Source organism: Lissotriton helveticus, chromosome 6, assembly GCF_964261635.1.
Source record: "Lissotriton helveticus chromosome 6, aLisHel1.1, whole genome shotgun sequence".
Classification (NCBI taxonomy): Eukaryota; Metazoa; Chordata; class Amphibia; order Caudata; family Salamandridae; genus Lissotriton; species Lissotriton helveticus.
This window is the reverse complement of record NC_136067.1, coordinates 719,670,495-719,693,766: the sequence shown is the minus strand read 5'-3', so window position 1 is coordinate 719,693,766 and position 23,272 is coordinate 719,670,495. Positions and strand designations below refer to the sequence as shown.

Genomic DNA, 23,272 nt, shown 5'->3' with positions numbered 1-23,272 from the left:
GAGTAGCCCGTGGCGTAGAGTTGCCCTCGCCATCTGCGGCGTACTGCGCGGGACTCTGCCTAATTGAGATGTGTCTCTTGCAGGAGCGCGACATGGATGTGGTGGCGTTTAAGGTAAGAGTAGATCTGGTATCTGCGTGATGGTGTATGCATGCCTCGCACATTCCACGTACAAAGTTTTATCGCTGACATTTTAGCTCTTCAGGTAACCCCCTCCCGCTCCTCCCTGTCGCCCCCCAGCAGACCGCGAGAGCTGTACCACTTAAGCATCCCCGTACTGAGCCCCCAAGGACACATCCATTGCTGCCTGCAACACAAATATGAAAAAAGGATTAAAAAAAATAAAAAAGGGTGAAATCAAATAATGCAATAAGCCATAAAGAACAAGGCAAATGAAGAATACCAAAAGGTCGGTTGCCAAACATGCCTCCGTCCAAACTCTCAAGGAGATAGTCAAATCTTAAATTCAGGGGGGGTCGCTGTGCGCTGAGCACTAGTACGGTAGCATAACAACCGGGTATGAAAAAAAGGGGGCTCTACCCTTCCCGGTTCACATAAATGAGGATAAACAGGTGCAGAGGGATCAGTTATAAGGAAGTGCAATACTCGGCTTGTCTTACATTACATTTCCCAGCCAAGTCGCTGTCAGGTAGGTCATTCGAGTCTCGCTGTCCCAATCAAGCCAAAATAGTAGCCGCCGAGAAGCGTCCACAGCTCCCCATCAGCTCAGTCACCCTCTGGAGGCCAAGCGCCAGAGAACCATGCTCACCGCTTCCCGCAGCGAGCAGTCAAGCGTCTGCAGGGTGGTCACATCTCGGGCATCCTTGACATCCATGTGTAGTTGGCATCCAAAAGGCACCAAGCAACCCGAGGGCCTCAGGTCAGGCACTCAGATCAGGGTATGCTTCAACACCTGGTCAATAGATCAAGTCCGCCGTCTGCGGTGTGACATCTGGTTGTTCCGTGGAGATCTAGGAATCTGGTAGTCCACAGAAAGCTTCATCATCACTGGGGAGGTCCCGAGGGCTGGCGTCTGGGGCTGTGTCCACGGTTGGAGATCGGCTGAGTTCCGTTACCATGCGGAGGGCATCCTGTCTTTCGTGTTGTGCGATTTCCGCAGGCGGGCCAGTGCCCACCACCGCTCGTGCCCCATAGGCCAGTGTCGATCTATTCCTGCGTCTTCGCCTGGGACCTCAGACACGCTGCGAGGCCGAGAGTCCTGGTACTCTCCGGGGGGCTGTCTCCGTCCCGCTGCCCAGCCGTGCCTCAACTTCCTCCGTGTAGGTGAAAAAATGAGTCTTGTCTTGCGCAACCACTCTCAGCTTTGGGAGGAATAAGAGGGAATACTTTAGGCCAAGTTGGCGTAGGCGTTGTTTCACAGCAAGGAAGGAGTGTCTTTGCCGTTGGACTTGAATAGTGTAATCAGGAAAGAACATTATTTTGGCATTGTCAATTCGGATATCTTGGAGCTGGCGTGTTTCCTGCAAGATGGAGTCGCGATCACGGTAGTTTAAAATGCGAAGGAGCATCGGTCTGGGGTTTGACCCTGTTGGGAGTGGCCTCGTTGGTACACGATGCGCCCGCTCCACCACGAAATAAGTCGACAGTGCACCCTCAGGCAATAGGGTCTTCAGCCAGTCCTCCATGTGTGTCGCAGGTTCCTTTCCCTCCCATCGTTCCGGCACACCCACGATCCTTGTATTGTATTGTATTGATGATTTGTAAAGCGCGTTGGCTACCCAGGGGCGTCCCAGCGCTATAGAAAAGAGTGAGTTGGGCTGGAGAGGCTGGAGTAAGAGAAGCTGAGTGAAAAGTTAGATTGGAATTTTGCTGAAGAGCCAAGTTTTTAATAGTTTACGGAAGGTGAGAAGGTTAGGTTCTGATCTGATAGGGAGGGGAAGGGAGTTCCAGATCCTAGCCAGGTTGTAAGAAAGCGAGCGGCCTCCACATCTGGCCTTCCTAATGCGTGGTACTGAGGCGAGGTGGGAGGTCGTAGACCTGAGTGGGCGGGAGGGTAGATAGGCTTTCATCAGGGGGGAGTTAATAGAGGGGCCTGTACCCCAGTAGGATCGGTGTGCGATGCACATGCTCTTAAATTCAATTCTGGATCTCACCGGGAGCCAGTGAAGATCCTTCAGTCTGGCTCTGACTGAAGTCCGGCGGGGGATATCCAGGAGGATTCTTGCCGCACAGTTTTGAATGACCTGGAGTCTGTTAAGTGTAGATTGTGGGGCCCCCAGATATAGGGCGTTTCCACAATCGAGACGGGAGAGGATCAGGCCTTGAACCATAATCCGTCTTGAATGGAACGGAAGGAGGGGGAGAATTTTGCGGAGAAGTCTCATCAGCCCGAAGCAGGTGGCAGCAAGCTTGGTGGCTTGGTAGTTGAAGGTTAGAGTGTGGTCGAGCCAGATGCCTAAGCTCTTGATTTGCTCCTTGGGTTGCGGGGGGCTTCCTAAGCAGAGAGGCCAGATGGGATTGATGGATTTCGAGATGTTATTTCCAAGGAGCATTATCTCTGTTTTGTCCCCGTTAAGTTTGAGACAAGAGCTAGACATCCAAGCAGCGACGGCTTCAAGGCAGATATGTAATCTGTGATGAGAGTTCAGGGGGGGGGTCCAGTGCTACCACTAGCTGCGTGTCGTCCGCGTAGGTGACAATTTTCACCCCGAATGGGCGGACGACATCAGCTAGGGGGCGTAGGTAGACATTAAAAAGGGTAGGGCTCAGGGAGGAGCCCTGAGGCACTCCACAAGTGAGGGGTTTACTGGCTGAGGTGAAGTCCCTTTCAAAGACCTGGAAGGATCTATCCGTAAGGAAAGACCTCAGCCAAATGAGTGCTGTGCCTGACACTCCTATTTTGTTAAGCTGGTGAAGTAGGATGTTATGATTGACAGTGTCGAAGGCGGCACTTAGGTCGAGTAGGACGATGGCTGTGGACCCACCATCGTCCAAGATCCTCCGTGCCTCCTCCGTCACTGATCCTTACATTATTTCTCCACGCCCATCCTTCCGCATCCTCCGCACGGTCCTCCAAGAACTCAACTCTGTTGAGAAGATCCTGCACTTGTTTATCAGTGTGAGTGACTCGGGGCTCGAGCTCTGACACGTCGCCCTCCAAGGTCGTAGTGCGGTCCGCCAGTTTTTTGTGGTCAGCTCGTAGGTGAGTGAGGTCAATGGCGACACTGTCAATTTTGGTTTCCAGAGAGGTGCGGGTAAGTTGGATCAACTCCTTCAACCTTTCTATGGCAGCCAACATGGTGTCAAGTTTGGCTGCCATTTGGTCAGCATCAGCAGGTCTTTATCTTTGTCATTTCATTGTTTCCGGCTGGTGCGGATGTTGTTCCCGGTTGAAGGAGAGGGTACTGAATCAGATGGTCGGGGGCTGTCCTTGCTTGGTTCCCCTCTGGTAAGGATGCCGCTCTCTGGGATGTGCAAGTTTTCTTCTCTACCATTACATAACTTCCTACTGGGTAGTCAATCATTTTTAGCCCAGTTGCCTGCTAGGTGTTCACATGGGGAGACTCCTCATCTTTAGCCGTGATTTAACATTGCCTAGGTGAGCCGGCATAGCTATATAGCTCGAAGCTGGTATTAAGAAGCGGAGGGCCAAGACCAATTGTATTTGATGTTTTTTCATTTGCGGAGCCTAAGTCTATATCATCTTGCTTAGGAGGGCCTTCCTTTGTTCCTATTGGCTGGCCAACTGAGTTAAGGGGTGCTGCTGTGTGAGGGTGAAAACCTGTGAGGGTTGTTTTTTCTTGCCTGCCATCCTCTTTTCGATCAATAATTGAATTTGGGCTCTGTTTGATGAAAATTGGGTAAGTCTGTGCTTGCTTGAGTGGCAGTAATTTCTGATTACGACCTTTTCTTTTCAGCTGGCGGCGTTGTTTTGCGTTCATTGTAGTCACTGCCGTAATTGCCGTTGCTATCTTTGGAGAGTCGCCGCTGCTGTTCGAGATGCTTACCCTTTACAGTGTGTCAGTTGCGATTGATTTGCAGGGTTGCTCGGTTTTAATTTCTGCTATTGGAGGTGCGTTGCTGTTGTTAGTGGGGCAGTTGACCCTGGCAGTGCCGGATGGTTTTTCCTTCAGCTCATTGAGCATGGTAGAGAGCATTGCTGGGAGGGTTGATAGCTTATCCACAAATTAACTGCACCCGCATTGGAGATATGATGCTGTTTGTGCCCTTCTTATTAGTGAGTTGAGATCCCCCAGTTTTTCATCACTCCCTGATGTAAACACTGCCAGTGTGTTTAATAATGAGAGCTGTATGTCCATCTTATCTGATTGGTATTGTAGCACCTCCACTGACAGTTGCATAGTTTTTAGGAGGGAGGCCCAAGTGCCTCCATCATGCGGATTTGGGTCCTCCCGCTCCTTGAAGCCCCCTTCCCTCGTCTCCCCCGAGGGCTGAAAGTCCGCTGCACGAGTCTGCGGGTGGTTCATCTTCGGCAAGAGACGATCCTGGTGTTGGACTGGGGAGTATGCTGCCAGCATGTCCTCCCATTCCTGAGTTCCTATGTATGATAGAGCGGTCCTATCTTCCTCCTGCATTAGAGATTTTGAGTTGAGTGGCGGGGTATGGGCTTCTGGGTGACTTGGCTGATGGAGCTATCGTCGCCGCAGAGTGTAACATTCCTTTCGCCATTGTGATTCTTAGAGGCCTCATGACCAGTGGCCACCCCTTCAGGGGCCCAAGGAGAGTCCTGCTTAGTCAGCTTATTTTCTGGGCTAAAGGCAGCTGAACCCAGCTGCTTTCTCTGATTAGCCTGTTTCCTTTAGCAATGGCTGGCCTTCTCCAATTGGGTGCTTAGAAGCGTGAATGGGCTCAGAAGTTCCTGCTGTTGTTGATGGAGTTGTTGCCAGTGTAGCACTGGCTGCTGATAATGAGTGCTGTACTGCTGCTTGTAGTGGTGGCTGAGGCTCCTTTGATCCTAGTGCATTTGTTAATGCCTCATGATCACTTTGGGTTGGACCAGTAGGTTTTGCGTCTCCTGTAGGTTGCATGAACTGTGCAGTACGATGCACAGAGGGGCTGGCTGAAGAGTTCGTTGTAGGGGGTTCCAATTTTGTATTGATTTGAAAATTTCTCAGTACTGATTTGGTTGGAGCCCCTTCATTTGTGGAAACCATCCTTGTAGGTGAAGTTGTGTTAGCGGGCAAAGCAGTTGTTGAATGAAATGCGGGGGTCTCCAACTTGTCTGGCGCGGCGTGAATATGAACTTGGTTGTGCACTTGTGCAATAATTTGCTGCTTCTGCTGGGTTTGGAAAGTTGACTGGCTTGACCGCCCTTGCGATGGTACTGGTTCTGGTGCTTGGTCTGGTAGTAAGGGCGTCTGAAGGCCTTTCACCATGTTATTACTGGAGTACAGGGCGTTGAATTTTGTAAATATTTTTGGTTGAACCAGAGGCGCTTTAAGATTCTCTCTATGTGACTCTCCTGCACTTGGGTCGCTTACTGTCGAGATTAGAGCCGATTCCTCGCTACTTTGATCAGAGGAGTCCGAGGGGGGAACTGCTTTGCCCTTTTTTCTCCGAGCTGCGGGCTTCGGGCGACCGGTCACCCGAACTCGACCTGACCTCATGGTGAACAGACAGACAGCTGCCTTGGCAGATGAAGTAAGGGGCATGAAGCTGTACTTTAAGTAAACAATGCTTGTTGTTCTTTAAGGTCGTAGCACAGGCCAGCTACTCTCTGGGTACCAATGCAGCCCCAAATGCCCAATGCTCTTGAACTGCCCCCCTCTTACTGCTGTTGCAGATTCGGAAGAGACTGGTGGATTTTTGCCTCAAAGTTCCCCCCCGAATCTTGCTCCTTGCTCCTTGAACCTGCTCCCAAAGCCTCCGCTATCCACGCAGAGGTATGTGTTCATGAGACAGTGAGTCTGTGCTTTTTAAAAAGCAGATGAGAGGGTCTCGCATGGCAAAACGCAGGCTGCTCCCGACCTAGTCAGGCCACCTCAGCTGAATTTGCCATGGGCACACACTTACCGGCCGCCAGCTAATGACGGCCACGCTCGCCCAGCCTACCTTGCTCCCTTGGTCCCTAGGAGGAGACCCAAAGGAAGAGTCCTGGCTGATGCCGACTGGGAGGATCCGCTGGCCCCCCCGGTTGAGAAGCGGTGCAAGTCCCGGCAGCAGCGACGGCTGTTCACCCCTCAGGAGCCAGCGTGACATGGGAGCTGCATGACACCGGCAAAAAGCGGGCTGCTGCGGGTGGGCTGCAAGTAGCTGTGAGCGGATGCGGGCTGCGGGTGGCACAGTCTCACCCTGCCTTGGCTATCGGCCGCGCTGCGCTCGTTCCTTCCAGCTCGCCTCGTGCTCGTCCTCGTCCTGCCTCGCGGCTTTCGCTGCCTCACTGAATCGGCTGAGCAGGTGTGAGCCGGGACGTCTGAAAACCAGCCCCCACATGGCACCTCCACATGACAGTCATGTACAGCCCTCGCATCACTCCCCCCTGTGCACACTGGAGCAGTTGAGATGGCCCCACCTTTCTGAACGAGAGAATTCTGCTCTGTGCATTTTTGGCTTTGGAAGCCTTTCGCTCAGTGCCTTGTAAATTTGCCTCTCAGCTCTTTAGCTCCTCATTGTTCCAACAGACCAGGCACCTGCCGACTTCTACACTCGAAACTGATTTCAGTTGACGCAGGCTTATAGCCAACATGCTGTTCCCTGTCTTCAACGAGAATGACTGCACCTTTGATGGTAAAAATTGTAGGCGAGAAAGGCCTTCAAGGGTACTGCATTTCTAAAATTGTTTTGTGTATGCTGACGTTTACGAGTTTTGGAATGTTTTCCAGAGGAAACTCTAGTTTTATTCTTCGAGGAGGTGGTTGCAGGCACTTTTAGTAAGTTCTGCTCGGAAAATCGAGGTTTACTTTTTTGCACTTCCTTTGTGGAATTGCTTGGTGTAGTACTTTTTACGAAATCACTCCCAGAAGAGGGAACGACGCCCCTGGAAAGGAGGTAATTATTTTTCTCCAATATGTATAGGGTCATCCTCCACTTGCTGTCCTTCAGATTTTTGGAGTAAACGGTTTTACAGGTGTAGCGCGAAGCCTTGTGCGCAGGATGAAGGCAATAAATACACTGCTCATGTGGATCATCAGTACAGACCATGTTCTGCCATACGTAGAGCAATATTTGATGAGCGATTTCTTTTCTCTCTCTTAGCATGACGGCAGTTGCTGAGATAGAAAGGGTCTCACTTCCATAGAATTACCCCAAAACCAAATTACAGTAGTCTAAAAGGTGAAGATAGAACTGGGCAGGACTGGTTGAAGTTCAGGGTATACAAGGAAAGCTGTAGTGTAGTTCCTATAGTCCCAATAGGCTGTGCGCATTGGAATAATATCTTCAGTAGTGTAGACGTAGGACTGAGGTTAACTAGGTCTCTACTGACTATATTAGACTTAAGTTTTTTGCCAGCTAGCTCAGAGTTCACTAGAAACTTTCTCGAGTAAGCGAGGAGGAGTTTAACCTCCCTGGATAGACAAGAAGGGATTTAGTTTCTGACAACCATAAAACATGACAACTTTGCTCTCCCTGAATAAGAGTATATCTCTAGAGTCGTGTGAAAACAAAAGACAGCTATTTCACTCAGTCAATAAGTGCGTACTTAGTTTCACCAGATTGCAGAGAAAAAGAGAGACGGGCGTTTTCAATAAAAGGTGTTATTTATTGAGCAGTCTCTTTCCTCATACAAGAGAAATGAATTGCTACAATTGCAATACTTATAGTTAAGTAAAGTGCATACAGTAAAAGCAGGATTATGAAATAATACTGTAAAAGCATTGACATGGTTTCTTAGCCATATGATACTTTAAAATGGATAAAATAGATACATACATATATACATTGACTAATCGTACTCAACTGGTGCTTCTAACTACGCCTACCCCGGTGTACCTGACCTAAGCCTAATACGTGGGAGGGAGTAAGTAAGTAGCAGTTTAAGTTAAGTTTGGTTTGCCAAGAATCTGACTCAAGAATTCTCTGTAAGGGTTTAGTCAGTTCAGTGCCTGGGTATTAGAAGGCAGGAGGGTTGGTATCGCTCTCTCAGGACTCGGTATCCCAGTCACCCGCAAGGGTAGGCTGGAAACGCCAGAGGCTGGATTTCTCGGCAGGAGAAAAGACAGCGTCTTTCTCAGCGCGTCAGAGGGGAGGGGCAGCGTCCGTGGGCTCTCGCATCAGCTGGGCTCTTCCGAAGTAGATAGCTGCTCTGCTCCAGGATTACCACCGTGTGTTTGCTTAAGGCAACGTTGGTATATTTATACCTGAAAGGTGCCGGGTTTGACGTAAGGCTGGACATAAGACGTCAATAAAGATGTCACTAAGAACTGGTCGTTCTTACAGTGCTTTACAGGAGTTCTCGGACGAAATCAAAACAAAGCAGCGGGGATTTCCCAGGTTGCTGGAGGCTTGGATTTGTTTAAGAACTCAGTGTGCTTTCTAGGGGGCTGGAGGAATAGGCTTGCTTAATGTGACAGCATGCGCTATGACTGAATTATGAAAAGGGTTTCTATGCCGTTGTAGGGATATTATTGATTTATAACCGGACAAGGGCAAAGAATAGGAATATTGATTCAGGTACCTAGATAAACACACTACAAAGCATTAATTAGGTCACGGATAGGTTTGAGCGGGGCACTTCTCAGGGACTCCCTCACACATGATTTGCAGTAAAAATCTGAGCTATGGTGGTCTCTAGGGGGAGTAAGAGAGCTCAGCACTTCCACGTCATTGGCAGAAGTTCAGGTTGTTTCAAATGAGGTGGACGTGCTACTAAAAAATGTTGTTGAGGTCTATGGCCGTTTAACACCGAGTACTGCTATCTAAAGTTACTGAGGATTCCAAGCTTGAGGACAGTGAATGATCAAGTATGCAAATATGTGAAATAATTAGTAAGAAAAATCTATTGGCCTCGAGAGAGAGAGAGGGACATACTAAAATATTATAAAGCAGTACAAAGGAGACTGGGTTGAAATGGAAGCTAATGGACAGAGCAGTGGTGTGGCGATTACTCTGAGACCTAGCATGGTTGTAAAAGAGACACTGACCCAACAATGCATACCAGTGAAAATAACAGTGAAAGGCTGAAAAGTTGGGTGTCATGTGACATTATTCCCTTCCCAAATACACGGATCCATGACAACTTGACTTAGACGAGCTTGAAAGGATCAGGTCCTAAGAAGAATTCAAGAAGGATTTCGGGATTGGGGCACGTGATAAGTCACAGCACCTGTAGCTGCCACTTTGGGGCCTTTCCCAGCAAACCATTAACATAATTTGTAACGTTTGAAAGGTCATATAACAGGGAGTCATGGCTTGAACTTACAGTTTATAAAATTCTCTTAAGCAATCCCACTGTAATACCATGGAAGTATCAGCAAAATTGGAAGAGCTTGTTACCGCAGGAAGTTGGAGAGTTAGAATGGTATGTTTTAAGGAGAGGAATAACCTATACGGAATCTGCCTATAATACATAATATTTCAATGGTATCTTACTCCACAGCGATTACGTAACATTTTTTCCATCAGCACCATACATTTGCAGCAAATGCTCTGAGGGAATCGACTCCGTAAAATATGGTATCCACTGTTGGATTATTGCAAGCACTTGTTACATGCTTACATCGACCCCAAACGACTTAAGAGTGTTGCAGCTTGCTGAGGAGTATCTGTTTGAGAAATGAATGTGCCACAAAGAAAAACAAGTTCAATTTACAAATATTACAAAATTAGGGACCAATAGGGTCCAAGTGCTCAAGAGGTTGGCAGGCGTTACACTGTGTAAAAAAAGGGGGCAATGGTATCTTCCACAGAATGGACCCACTTGATTTCTACTTACCCAAAATGCTATTATTTACATGGCCACAAAAAAGTATGTCATGCATGCTACTGAATTTGCAAGTTATGTGATTTCCTCAGTATGTGCAAAAACTCAACTTTTTCCCAAATATTTATTATGGAAAATTCCAAATAGAATTACGTTCTACCATTAAGCATTATGAAGATATATGCTAACAATGGGTTACGTCCTACATCCCAAATTTGCTGAATAACCCATTTCCTCGCTTTTCCTCTGCCAGTGAAATGTGCCACTTGCATTATAAGGTACACTGGCAGTTTCTTGTAAACCTCTTGAAGCCTCTGGCTGCTTTGCGAGAGTGGTAGGTTTGGAAGGTTGTTCTCCTGTGGTGTTGTTACCTTCATGAGGGCATGTGATTTCTATATGCATCATCTACACATAATTTACTTTTTCAATCTTTGATGATTAGTCAGTCACCCTTAGGGAACCCTGGTCAAAAGAACTGGGAGAAGGTACTTCTGAATTACAATGGAGGGAGATTATGCCCTTTAATTTTAGATCAGGGGAAGCTCGGTTCGGAGATGTTCTTAACAAAACGTGATTTGTCAGAAATATTGCAACAGGATTAGCCTTTAGAAATTAGTACTAAATGATGAAAATTATAGTTGGAATGGGAGACGCCATCAGCTGGCATGTTTGCATTATTAGATCGATGATGTAATGGAATGCGGTATCTCAGCAGTTACAGCTGAAATACAACTATATACTTGTAAGATTCCCACTACCATATTTATTCTAAGGCATTGATTGTGGTCAAGTTAGTGATTTTGAAGCAAATGGAACACGGAGAATTAACCTTATTGATAGAGAAAAGATAAGTGAATTTCACCAGTTATGACATCTGAGATTATATAGGTTCTCAAGTAAGTACTCTTATTATTTATTTCGATAGAAATTAGCACTGCTTAACCTATGTAATGCAAAGTTTTTGGTAAAATAGATATGACATTAAAACCCATAAAACATCACTTACTTTTCCTGTATGAACCGATAGTAAATACAGTACATACAAAAAGCTCATGTACTTCCAGTTTGAAACACTAACTGCTGCAACGACTCATGATGGGATGAGATGCTAGCACCAATGTGAGGAGGCTAATTTTAATAATGTAATGGACTTCATTACACTATTTCTTGGAACACAGTCCTAACTAGTCTGCAAATAAACGTTGAGTTAAAGACTGGAATTCGCCACATTAATTTTAGGAAGCTACATTATTTTTGTAAATATTGTATTGATGGCCTTGTAGTTACCAAATAAGTAATGTATCTCTGTTTAATTCAGCAATAGGCTCGGAAATGCATAGGAGCCCATCTTAGACTCTACTTTCCACAGCAAACAGACATTTCAATATAGACTGAGCAAGCATTCCTACTCAAGAATTCAATGATTTAAAAGGCACTCTGCTGTCAAAAGGGTATATGGAAAGCAGTACTTACTAGATTCCAAAATGCGCTCTAGGTCTTCGGGTGTAACAAACTTCTCCCAATCATGAGTACCATCTGGAACAATTCCCAAGATTTTCTCTGCAACCACAATTCCCAAGGCGTATGACATTGGTGTTTTACTAATTGTAGTTATAAATATGGAACCACCAGGCTAAAAGAAAAGAGTGCTACATTATATTCATCACCTGCCACCGTGTTTAATACAGATTCTGTACAATACAGGGAATAAACAGTGAAACACCAATTGACAAGCTGCTTTGTGTTCCCTTCAAAGAAAAATTTCTACGAGTCCACCTTCATGAAGACAACGCCTAGTATATTTGGCTCTACCTTGGGAGACATACCACTTCTCAAATCATGAATACTTGGTGAGCACACCGCAACCACTGTCTTCCTCATAGGTTATGGTAAAAGTGAAACAAGGTATGGATCCAGTACGGCATTGTGTGAGCACACACTAAAGGGAGCACTTGTCACCCATGCAATATAATATTCCCAAAGCATCATCAAGTGATCCACGCACAATCTCATCTGATAATAACCACAAAATAAGTAGTGCTCCTGACCTTTATGGACTATCTAACATGGTTTATAAAATGGACTCCGAATTTTGGGCTGCGTTTTTTAATCCATATTTTTTGTCCATGCTGGCTGTATTTCAATGAGCTAGAAAGAATCATTAATTAGACGCATATTTATAAAAACCTTATATAAATGACCCTTCAACTTATAGCCTGAGCTCCTTGTTTAAGGTTTCAGCAAACATATTTTATAAAATTGGGTTGGACGCATGGGATGATTGATTGTAAACTAAGAAGTTAATTCCAATTGATCAAGTAGGGTTATGAGAAGGCTCCTTGACCGTACATCATATATTTCCCTAAAATAATCTTATTGATAAAGTTGTATGCATTGCCACTTTAGCAGTATGCTCCATGGATTTTGAAGCGGTGTTTGATAAAATGGATTAAAATGGATTAAGGGCTGAACTACATAAGGATAGACTCCTCATAGGTTTCCTATGATGTTCGTATTAGCTTTACATTCTGAAACTTCGGCAAAGGTTTATTTGGCGAACCAGGAAGAGGGAACTAAAAGGAATGCGGCAGATAATTGGATTAAAGCAAGGATGTGTATTAGCACCTTTGCTGCTCTCTCTCTCTTTCAAAGAGACCATACAGGAACTTTGGAAAAACCTAAAGCCTAACCCCAAAAAGTAAATGGAGAACAAATCACACTTTCTTGTACATTTAGTAATTTTAGATCATATTCCCATAGGATTACAGAGAAAGGTGGGTGATCACTAACTCTATTATAAGCACGATGACCCAAACATCAATGTTAATCAAAACAACTATTGTATCTGGGGCATAGAAAATCAATTTTAACAAGCAATTAGAAAATGTAAAATTCCAGAGAATCTAATCTTATAAATATTTAGGTAACATTTTTAATGTGAAGTTAACTTTTATAAAGTATGAAGAAGTGGTTTTGTGTATCCTGCAAGGTTTGCCTCACTTTAATAGGAAAGATGGTGATCTTTCAATGTAACCTTTTTAAGCATATGGGGCTAAAGTGAACTCTAGTATTACAAATGTTTTAACCAGAATAGTCCTTAAGAATGCGTTTCTTTTACATTTTACATGGTTGGGAGGGAAATACATTTTAAAAGCTTTTAAGATCCCAAATGCAGCTGAGGTTTTATGTCTGGAATTTGATTACTATTACTGAATGTGGAACTAGAAATATATTTTTGGCCACATTAACATGCAAAATAACAAACTTTAGCAGGGGGTTGCCTAGTGCATTTATGTTCGAGTGACTCAGACTTTACAAATAAAGAAGTGCATAATTGCTGTGTTTTATTTAAGTGTATACAAAATAGTCATAATTTGCACTCCTCTTTTAAATCACTTTAAACTAATATTTGACTTATTTTACGTTTTTTTTATTACATCTGGTGCAGACCCATATCTTGACTAGCCCCAGTCAAGTTAGTATTAATGAATAATCCACAGAAACCTGTGTTATGGGGTGCACTGTCCACTGGCCCACTATTACGTGATGCAAAATATGCTCACAATTTTATGTGTACATTCCAACCAAAACGTATCAGAGAATATTTCATTAAAATTTTTTCAAAATTAAACAAATTATTATTAATCATCACATTGCACAATCACTGTGAAAAAATAACAGCTAAAACCAAACGAAAACAGGAATGCCATAAACAGTTGCTTAGATGTCTTTCTTCAAAAAGGCTTTTATTCTTCTTTTTTCATCATCAATTGCGTTTGTTTGAAATCTTCAGACAACTCCCCAAATATCAACACATGAAGACATATCCCAATGCATTTCGGCATGCACCTTCGTCAGGGGAATGCTCTACAAATAACATAAAAATCTATCACTATACATGAAATGCTAATAAGTTGTTAGCACTTTCTAATAAACTTGATTAATTATAAATCATTTAATACGCAGAATATTTTATCAGAAACCAGAGAGTAACCAGCTAGGTACCCACATCTAATGTATTACCAATTATCATGCTCACAAAAGTTCGCCAGTGCCTAAAAAGTGTGATGCTAAAAACGACAAAGAACAAAACTGTGCCGTGCACTGTCAGTGCCCAAAATGATATTCACCAAAAAAACTTTGTGTATTCCCAAGTGTCATAAATCATGCTTCTAACTTATTCATACTCCTACCTTCGCTAACCACAATCGAACGGGTAAGTGTGGTGTACCAAAATGATTCTCTTACGAACTTCTGTAGAGAAAATGATATCATCCGTAAATATCTAAGTTGCCGTGTCTATTAGTAGATTATTCCTGTATGTATGACACCTGATGATCACTCACTTGTCTCTGAAGCAATTTTCGAATAATGTCCGCAACGCTACTTCGACTTTGTCTCTTCCCCTTTCCTGAAATATAATGATAATACCGCCGAATAAGCTTACAATCTATACTAATGATGAGACTTTAAAAAAAGTACTCTGCCTCACTAGTACGCCCGGTCCTTACCTATTTCATCTTGTACTTGTCCGTAAGGTCTGCCAAACGCTGTCCCAGTAATCCAGAACAATCTCAGAATGCCTGTACTTGGCGTCTGACGTCACCCTTGCGACTAACATAAACGACAGACTAAAAACCTGTTCCCTCTACCCAAGATGGCGCGTATTTACACACGCTTGTTCTAAACAAACTCAGATCTCGTTTATTCGAATTCTAATTGGTACATTAGTCTCTTATCTGAAAATAAATTAAAACTGTTAACATATGTATAGGTTATCAAAAGTAATCCTATAGAAATCCACTAATATAAAATCTGTGCTTATGAGGTTTTATGAGCATGAATCTGATAATGCATAAATGTGATCCTGTACAAAAAAGTCAAGTATTAATGCAGTATATTTACATTGTATTTACAAAAAGCAAATCATCTCTATCTTATCATTGAGTCCATAGGGAATCAGTGTCCCAAGGGACTTTATCCAGAATGTTTCTCTTTGTGCCAATAGTCTAGTTACATCAACATGTGGTGTCTCCACCAATCTCTCTAATACAGTAAATCTCAGCTGAGGTATTGTGTGACCATGTTCTTGCCAATGTGCAGCCAAACAGGATTTCATATTCATAGTACGTATCATGCTTTTGTGCTCGGTCATCCGCACCTTCACCTTCCTTGTGGTGCGCCCAACATAAACAAGCCCACATGGACATTTAATTGCATATATCAGAACACCAGAATTAAAATCAGAAGTGTGTTTTAATGTAATCCTTTTGCCAGTTTGCGGATGTGCAAATGAGTTTCCAACCAATACGTTACCACAATGTCCACAGTTTTGACACTTCATCATACCCTTTTGACCTAGATCTTTTCCTTCATGTCTGCGACCTTTAAAAATTTCTTTAAGATTCCTCGACCTAGAGTGTGCAAACAGTGGTTTATCTACAAATACCTGTCTGAAGTCAGGTTCTTGCTCGATGATCTCCCATCTTTTCCTTATGCATTTTTTAATGGCCGTTGCGGCTGTAGAGAATTTTAGTACAAAAACTTCTCTCTTGTCTTTCACTCTCTCACTCTTCTCTAACATCGTGGATCTGGACATAGTTCTCACTCTGTTCTCAGCCTGTTCAAGTACTGTCTCTGGGTAACCCCTCTCCTTATAATCATTACGAGTTCTCTTGATCGTAACGAATCCTTGGTTCTCATCTGAACATATCCTTCTTGCCCTGATAAACTGCGACAAAGGTAAATGCCTCTTCAAAGACTGTGAATGAAAGCTATCAAAATGTAAGGCATTGTTCCTATCTGTAGGCTTCTTATACACACTCGTGTCAAGTGTGTCTCCTTTTCTTTGGATAAGTATATCCAGATAGCTTATCTGTTCAGAATTAATAGTGTGTGTGAACTTGATAAAAGCATGACATTTGTTTAGCTCATTCAGTCGTTCTCGTAATTGCTCTTCTGGTCCTTTCCACAATACCAGTATATCATCAATATACCTTAAGTACAGTGCTAAGTGTTCCTGCCACTCAACCTTCTGTAATATATGTTCCTCTTCAAATTTGGACATGAACATATTTGCATATGTGGGTGCCCCAGTAAACCCCATAGAGGTACCAGTCTTTTGTAGGAAAAAACAATTCTGCCACTGAAAATACCCATGATATAAGCAAAATTGCAACAATTCAAGAAGAAAAATGTTTTGACTCTCCTCGTATTCGTGTCTCAAAAGCATCCATTCTGCAGCCTCTAACCCTTCCATGTGTGGGATCGATGTGTAAAGTGCTGATACATCAACTGTACACAGTCACAGTTCATCGTCAGCAGAGAAGGTTACTCTCTGCAGTTTTTTTAAACAGTCAGTGGTGTCTTGTACAAAAGTTGACCATTGTTGCACTAAAGGTTGCATGTAGTGATCCAGATATTTTCCTAATGGCTCATGTAATGACCCACAACCTGCCACAATCGGCCGGAATGGTGGGTCCTTCGGATCTTTGAGCATTTTTGGCAACATATATATGTACGGTCGGCTGGGATGTTCTGTAGTCGGGTATCTCCGTTTGGTGAAAAAATCAAGCAATTACAGTATACCTTACGAAAAGAGATTAATCAGAGACTTCATGCTACGACCCTGATACAATACCATAGGGTAAAGCGTATTCCTAGGGGACTGAGATTCTCATTGAGACCCATGTTGTTCAAAATTAATAAACCATTTCTTGCACGGTGGTTTCCGATATTAAATAAATGCTCGCTAGATCTAGTACTCTTGATTGTCGAAGAGTTGTCTAATGTTTTAAAGGAACTTGAGTCTGAGATTAGTGATATGAAAACAGAACTGGCAACACGCATGTCTGCTGAGGACATGGATAAGACTCTTAAGGAGATTAATGAAAAATTAGAGGAACATACGAAAGAGGTTCATGAAAGAAAACTGCGCAAGTTTAAGCGTGACACGCTAGATTATAAACTTGATGAGGTGTATAGCTGGGCTGACAACTATGCGCAAAGAAGGGTATTCAAAAAACCAACCGCTAACACTTCAGAAGAGAGTTTGGCCACTGATCAGGATACCTTGCCTACACGTCCCCCAGTAGAAACAGCAGCAGCAATTTCATGTGTAGAAGGTGCGACAAACACCAGAGTAGGCAGCCTTTTTTAGAGGGAGGCCACAGTTCCAATCATCCGCCGGACGAACACACACAAAACAAACCAAACGGACAAGGAGGGGACAAGGGAAAAAAACAAGATGGAGTAAGACGCAACCCAAAGAGGAACTGATCATGAATATTTCTGATATTGCACTAAGTCCTACGCAAACAGCAGTATTGAACAAGGGCATCTCTTTTGTGCCGACTTATCAAAGTAATGAACTTGAAACTGAAGTATCTTTCTTTAAATTCATGAGAAAGTTAAGACTCAGGTGGTTTTTTCACCATACAGCTTTATAGAGCTCTGAACCCACAGCAGAGATTTCAAGAACTAAAAAAATCTTTAAACCAAAAAGTCTGTTTATGTCACCCATGTCACATAAAGCTTTAGACCTGTTCGAGACATTGGTCTTAAAAGATCTTGCAGAACTGAGATATCATGGCAATACAAAAAGAAATATGACGAAGCAAGAAACTATAGCACTGAATGAATTGGCTTCTAATGAGGCACTTACCATAGTTGCTGCAGATAAGGGTGGAGCACTAGTGGTGCTCAATTCTGCCCATTACCATCTTAAGGTAGATCAACATGTGAAGGACACCAACACCTACGTACAGTTAGAATCAGATCCCACCATAGAGTTTCAGAGAATTTTATCTGAGATTTTGAAAAGAGCCACCAATTTGGGTTGGATTGAGGAACAGACACGGAGATACCAGACTTCATAACATCCCAGCCGACCGTACATATATATGTTGCCAAAAATGCACAAAGATCCGAAGGACCCACCATTCCGGCCGATTGTGGCAGGTTGTGGGTCATTACATGAGCCATTAGGAAAATATCTGGATCACTACATGCAACCTTTAGTGCAACAATGGTCAACTTTTGTACAAGACACCACTGACTGTTTAAAAAACTGCAGAGAGTAACCTTCTCTGCTGACGATGAACTGTGGCTGTGTACAGTTGATGTATCAGCACTTTACACATCGATCCCATACATGGAAGGGTTAGAGGCTGCAGAATGGATGCTTTTGAGACACGAATACGAGGAGAGTCAAAACATTTTTCTTCTTGAATTGTTGCAATTTTGCTTATATCATGGGTATTTTCAGTGGCAGAATTGTTTTTTCCTACAAAAGACTGGTACCTCTAAGGGGTTTCCTGGGGCACCGACATATGCAAATATGTTCATGTCCAAATTTGAAGAGGAACATATATTACAGAAGGTTGAGTGGCAGGAACACTTAGCACTGTACTTAAGGTATATTGATGATATACTGGTATTGTGGAAACGACCAGAAGAGCAATTACGAGAACGACTGAATGAGCTAAACAAATGTCATGCTTTTATCAAGTTCACACACACTATTAATTCTGAACAGATAAGCTATCTGGATATACTTATCCAAAGAAAAGGAGACACACTTGACACGAGTGTGTATAAGAAGCCTACAGATAGGAACAATGCCTTACATTTTGATATCTTTCATTCACAGTCTTTGAAGAGGCATTTACCTTTGTCGCAGTTTATCAGGGCAAGAAGGATATGTTCAGATGAGAACCAAGGATTCGTTACGATCAAGAGAATGCGTAATGATTATAAGGAGAGGGGTTACCCAGAGACAGTACTTGAACAGGCTGAGAACAGAGTGAGAACTATGTCCACATCCACGAAGTTAGAGAAGAGTGAGAGAGTGAAAGACAAGAGAGAAGTTTTTGTACTAAAATTCTCTACAGCCGCAACGGCCATTAAAAAATGCATAAGGAAAAGATGGGAGATCATCGAGCAAGAACCTGACTTGAGACAGGTATTTGTAGATAAACCACTGATTGCACACTCTAGGTCGAGGAATCTTAAAGAAATTTTGAAAGGTCGCAGACATGAAGGAAAAGATCTAGGTCACAAGGCTATGATGAAGTGTCAAAACTGTGGACATTGTGGTAACGTGTTGGTTGGAAACTCATTTGCACATCCGCAAACTGGCAAAAGGATTACATTAAAACACACTTCTGATTGTAATTCTAGTATTATGATATATGCAATTAAATGTCCATGTGGACTTGTTTATGTTGGGCGCACCACAAGGAAGGTGAAGGTGCGGATGACCGAGCACAAAAGCATGATACGTACTATGAATATGAAATCCTGTTTGGCTGCACATTGGCAAGAACATGGTCACACAATACCTCAGCTGAGATTTACTGTATTAGAGAGATTGGTGGAGACACCACATGTTGATGTAACTAGACTATTGGCACAAAGAGAAGCATTCTGGATAAAGTCCCTTAGGACACTGATTCCCTATGGACTCAATGATAAGATAGAGATGATTTGCTTTTTGTAAATACAATGTAAATATACTGCATTAATACTTGACTTTTTTGTTCAGGATCACATTTATGCATTATCAGATTCATGCTCATAAAACCTCATAAGCACAGATTTTATATTAGTGGATTTCTATAGGATTACTTTTGATAATAACCTATACATATGTTAACAGTTTTAATTTATTTTCAGATAAGAGACTAATGTACCAATTAGAATTAGAATAAACGAGATCTGAGTTTGTTTAGAACAAGCGTGTGTAAATACGCGCCACCTTGGGTAGAGGGAACAGGTTTTTAGTCCGTCGTTTATGTTAGTCGCAAGGGTGACGTCAGACGCCAAGTACAGGCATTCTGAGATTGTTCGGGATTACTGGGACAGCGTTTGGCAGACCTTACGGACAAGTACAAGATGAAATAGGTAAGGACTGGGCGTACTAGTGAGACAGAGTACTTTTTTTAAAGTCTCATCATTAGTATAGATTGTAAGCTTATTCGGCGGTATTATCATTATATTTCAGGAAAGGGGAAGAGACAAAGTCGAAGTAGCCTTGCGGACATTATTCGAACATTGCTTCAGAGACAAGTGAGTGATCATCAGGTGTCATAGATATAGGAATAATCTACTAATAGACACGGCAACTTAGATATTTACGGATGATATCATTTTCTCTACAGAAGTTCGTAAGAGAATCATTTTGGTACACCACACTTACCCGTTCGATTGTGGTTAGTGAAGGTAGGAGTATGAATAAGTTAGAAGCATGATTTATGACACTTGGGAATACACAAATTTTTTGGGGTAAATATCATTTTGGGCACTGACAGTGCATGGTACAGTTTTGTTCTTTGTCGTTTTTAGCATCACACTTTTTAGGCACTGGCGAACTTTTGTGAGCATTATAATTGGTAATACATTAGATGTGGGTACCTAGCTGGTTACTCTCTGGTTTCTGATAAAATAGTCTGCGTATTAAATGATTTATAATGAATCAAGTTTATTAGAAAGTGCTAACAACTTATTAGCATTTCATGTATAGTGATAGATTTTTATGTTATTTGTAGAGCATTCCCCTGACGAAGGTGCATGCCGAAATGCATTGGGATATGTCTTCATGTGTTGATATTTGGGGAGTTGTCTGAAGATTTCAAACAAACGCAATTGATGATGAAAAAAGAAGAATAAAAGCCTTTTTGAAAAAAGATAACTAAGCAACTGTTTGATGGCATTCCTGTTTTCGTTTGGTTTTAGCTGTTATTTTTTCACAGTGATTATGCAATGTGATGATTAATAATAATTTGTTTAATTTAAAAAAAATCATGAAATATTCTCTGATACGTTTTGGTTGGAATGTACACATAAAATTGTGAGCATATTTTGCATCACGTAATAGTGGGCCAGTGGACAGTGCACCCCATAACACAAGTTTCTGTGGATTATTCATGTGTTTTATTTAAAAAAAACATGATCTTGAATTGAGAATCAGGCAACTGGTTGAGATTTTCCAATGACTGTGAATAATGTAATTTAGGTAGCAACCATTTAATTTAAAACAGTGTATATTGCGGGTAAACAGTCATTGGATCTCTTTGGTAATTTGAAAATAAACTAGGAGTAGACTCATCTACGTAAGGCATCGAATCCCTCTCTATGTAGGCATTTACTGTCATTTTGTTTGGGGTTTTTATATAGATATTCTTGCATGAATAATTGTGTGATACACTCTTATTTGTAACTGTACATGTAGAACTTTTAAGATCCTTGAGCACATTCTTAGTAATGCCCAGCTGTCCTGGGGAGAAGAACATGTATTTGAAATCTGTTTTAAAGGCAGCGGAAGTCCTAATGTGAATGATGTGTTTGAGTACCTTTCTGAAAGAAGTACCAAGGGGACAGCAACTGGGGTGGCTTTGTTTAAGGGATGTAGCTGGAAAAGGAAATTAATTGTGTGGCATTAATGCTTTTTCAATATGGCAATTGTCTGTACCTTTAATGCATTTTCATTGTCTATTTAATTGTGTAAAATATCTCCGTTGTAATTAATACATTTAAGCGGATACATTCTCAAAACATACCGGCATGATCTACCCACACTGTCATCCAGTAATAACTAATGTGCAGAGTGCTGAAATTCCCATAAAGGTGTCCTGATGCTGTAGTACACTGCAAAGGCTACTAGAGCACATTAATAGGGTGGAGGTGTGCCACAAGAAGTAAACAGCTATTCATTTCCATTTTAAGTCAGATCTCAAAAGTACGTCCTACTCCGAATTGGTTGATGTACAGACATGTAGCTAAAATACAAATCTAATAAGATCGCCATATGCACCCTGCTGTAATGTCTGTGCATTAACCCTCAGGTGAGTGATGCATCCTCAAATTGACTTCTACTATTCCAACAATGGCCACATGAATTTAATCTATACATGATAACCATTAATGGTTTGCCAAAAGTAATAATTCAACATGGCAATTGATATCCATCACTCAAGTAAACAACAGCACATTAAGACATGCATGCAAATCCTCCAATTTGCCAATGTTACGCCTCACGTACATGTCCATGCCCTCTAGGTGACTCTGGGTCTCTTGTGATACACAGGCTGATTAGCTCTCTACATGAACCAATAATTACAGCGAATAAACCTACAATCCAACACAAACCAGACAATGGAGTGTGAGTTTGTCCTTCTAAGGCCTGGGTCCAATGAATTAACTGCACAAGTGGTGCCCCGGCATATGCGCCATATAGGGTGTGTAAAATTACACTCTCTTGTTGCCTGCTGCAAAAGACTGCAGTTAAACGATATGTGAAGAAAGTTTGAGTCCAATGAAAACACAAATGATGACAAAGAAGAGGCACAAGTGGGACCAGTCCAAATCCATCAGGAAGCTAATGACGCTGGCAATCAGGCTGTCTTACCCAAAATTATATACAGGTCATTGCATTACACAATAACCTGTACTTGAAACCAAACATAAGTGTTCTAAAGAATTATTTGAAGACACCCCACACCCTCTCTCACACTCAATCCTAATCCCACTTGCTTCCAGACTAAACCAAAAACTATATCCATATCCTAATACATATTATACCCTCACTGCCCTTCCCTGCTTTCGTAAACTGGGGTTCTCCAATATCAGCCCTGGAGGCCCAGATCCACGCCAGATATTCATGATAACTACATCTATCTAAATGTGGATATGCTAAAAATCTGTCTTGGATCCGGCCCTCCAGAACTGACATTGGAGAACCCTGTTCTAAACTATCCCTAACTTATCTATGGTATCTCTCTGTTTAATCCTATCCCCATTCGCTCCTTAGCTAACCAATCACTTATATCTGTATCACACCATACACACTTCATTTTTCACTCATCCTTGCTGTGGTTTGGCTTTTCTCCTTCAGCTGGAAAGTTTAGGCAAGCTTCCTTGAAAGGCCTAACATCAGAAACATGTTGGGATTAGTAAGATTGCAAGGAGGTGGAGGTGGAGGTGCAGGAGGGGGCCTACTGATGATTTTATTTTGTCCCAGGGCTGTCAAGTGCTGGTGGGTAGTCATCCGGTGTTGAATTGCTTCAGAACATAGGAGTGGGCCTGTACAAAAGACATGTCTCCCTGCCACTTGAAGTCACAGAGGCATAAGTCGTCTAGCAGAGGACCCTTTGGTTGGCCTGCTAATCTGCCACAGGGAGTTAATGGTGGTGTTGGCCTGCTATGAAAACTCTTCATTGCTGAATCTGACAGCGTAGAGGGCCCCTGTTGCTGGACTTGAGCCAGCTCTGACACCATCCCCATATACTCACTAACTGGCACCATTGCTATAGTCGCCTCCTGTTAGTTCTTTATGGGAGTGGTGTGACATGCCTCCGTGACTGCAATGTATTCCCCGCCTATGAGAAGAAGTGTGCTGTACTGTCCTCTGAAGTGTTCAGCTGCTGTAGGAGAT

At 42.7% G+C, this 23,272-nt stretch overlaps 1 protein-coding gene across 1 annotated transcript in view; it reads right to left on the bottom strand.

Moving 5' to 3' along the window:
* COQ3 (coenzyme Q3, methyltransferase) overlaps window positions 1-23,272 on the bottom strand; it is a 126,393-nt gene that overhangs the window by 20,895 nt on the left and 82,226 nt on the right. Inside the window, exon 6 of the mRNA XM_078648215.1 lies at window positions 11,314-11,473. Coding sequence (XP_078504341.1) covers window positions 11,314-11,473 — 160 coding nt within the window. The remainder of the gene's footprint in view (window positions 1-11,313; window positions 11,474-23,272) is intronic.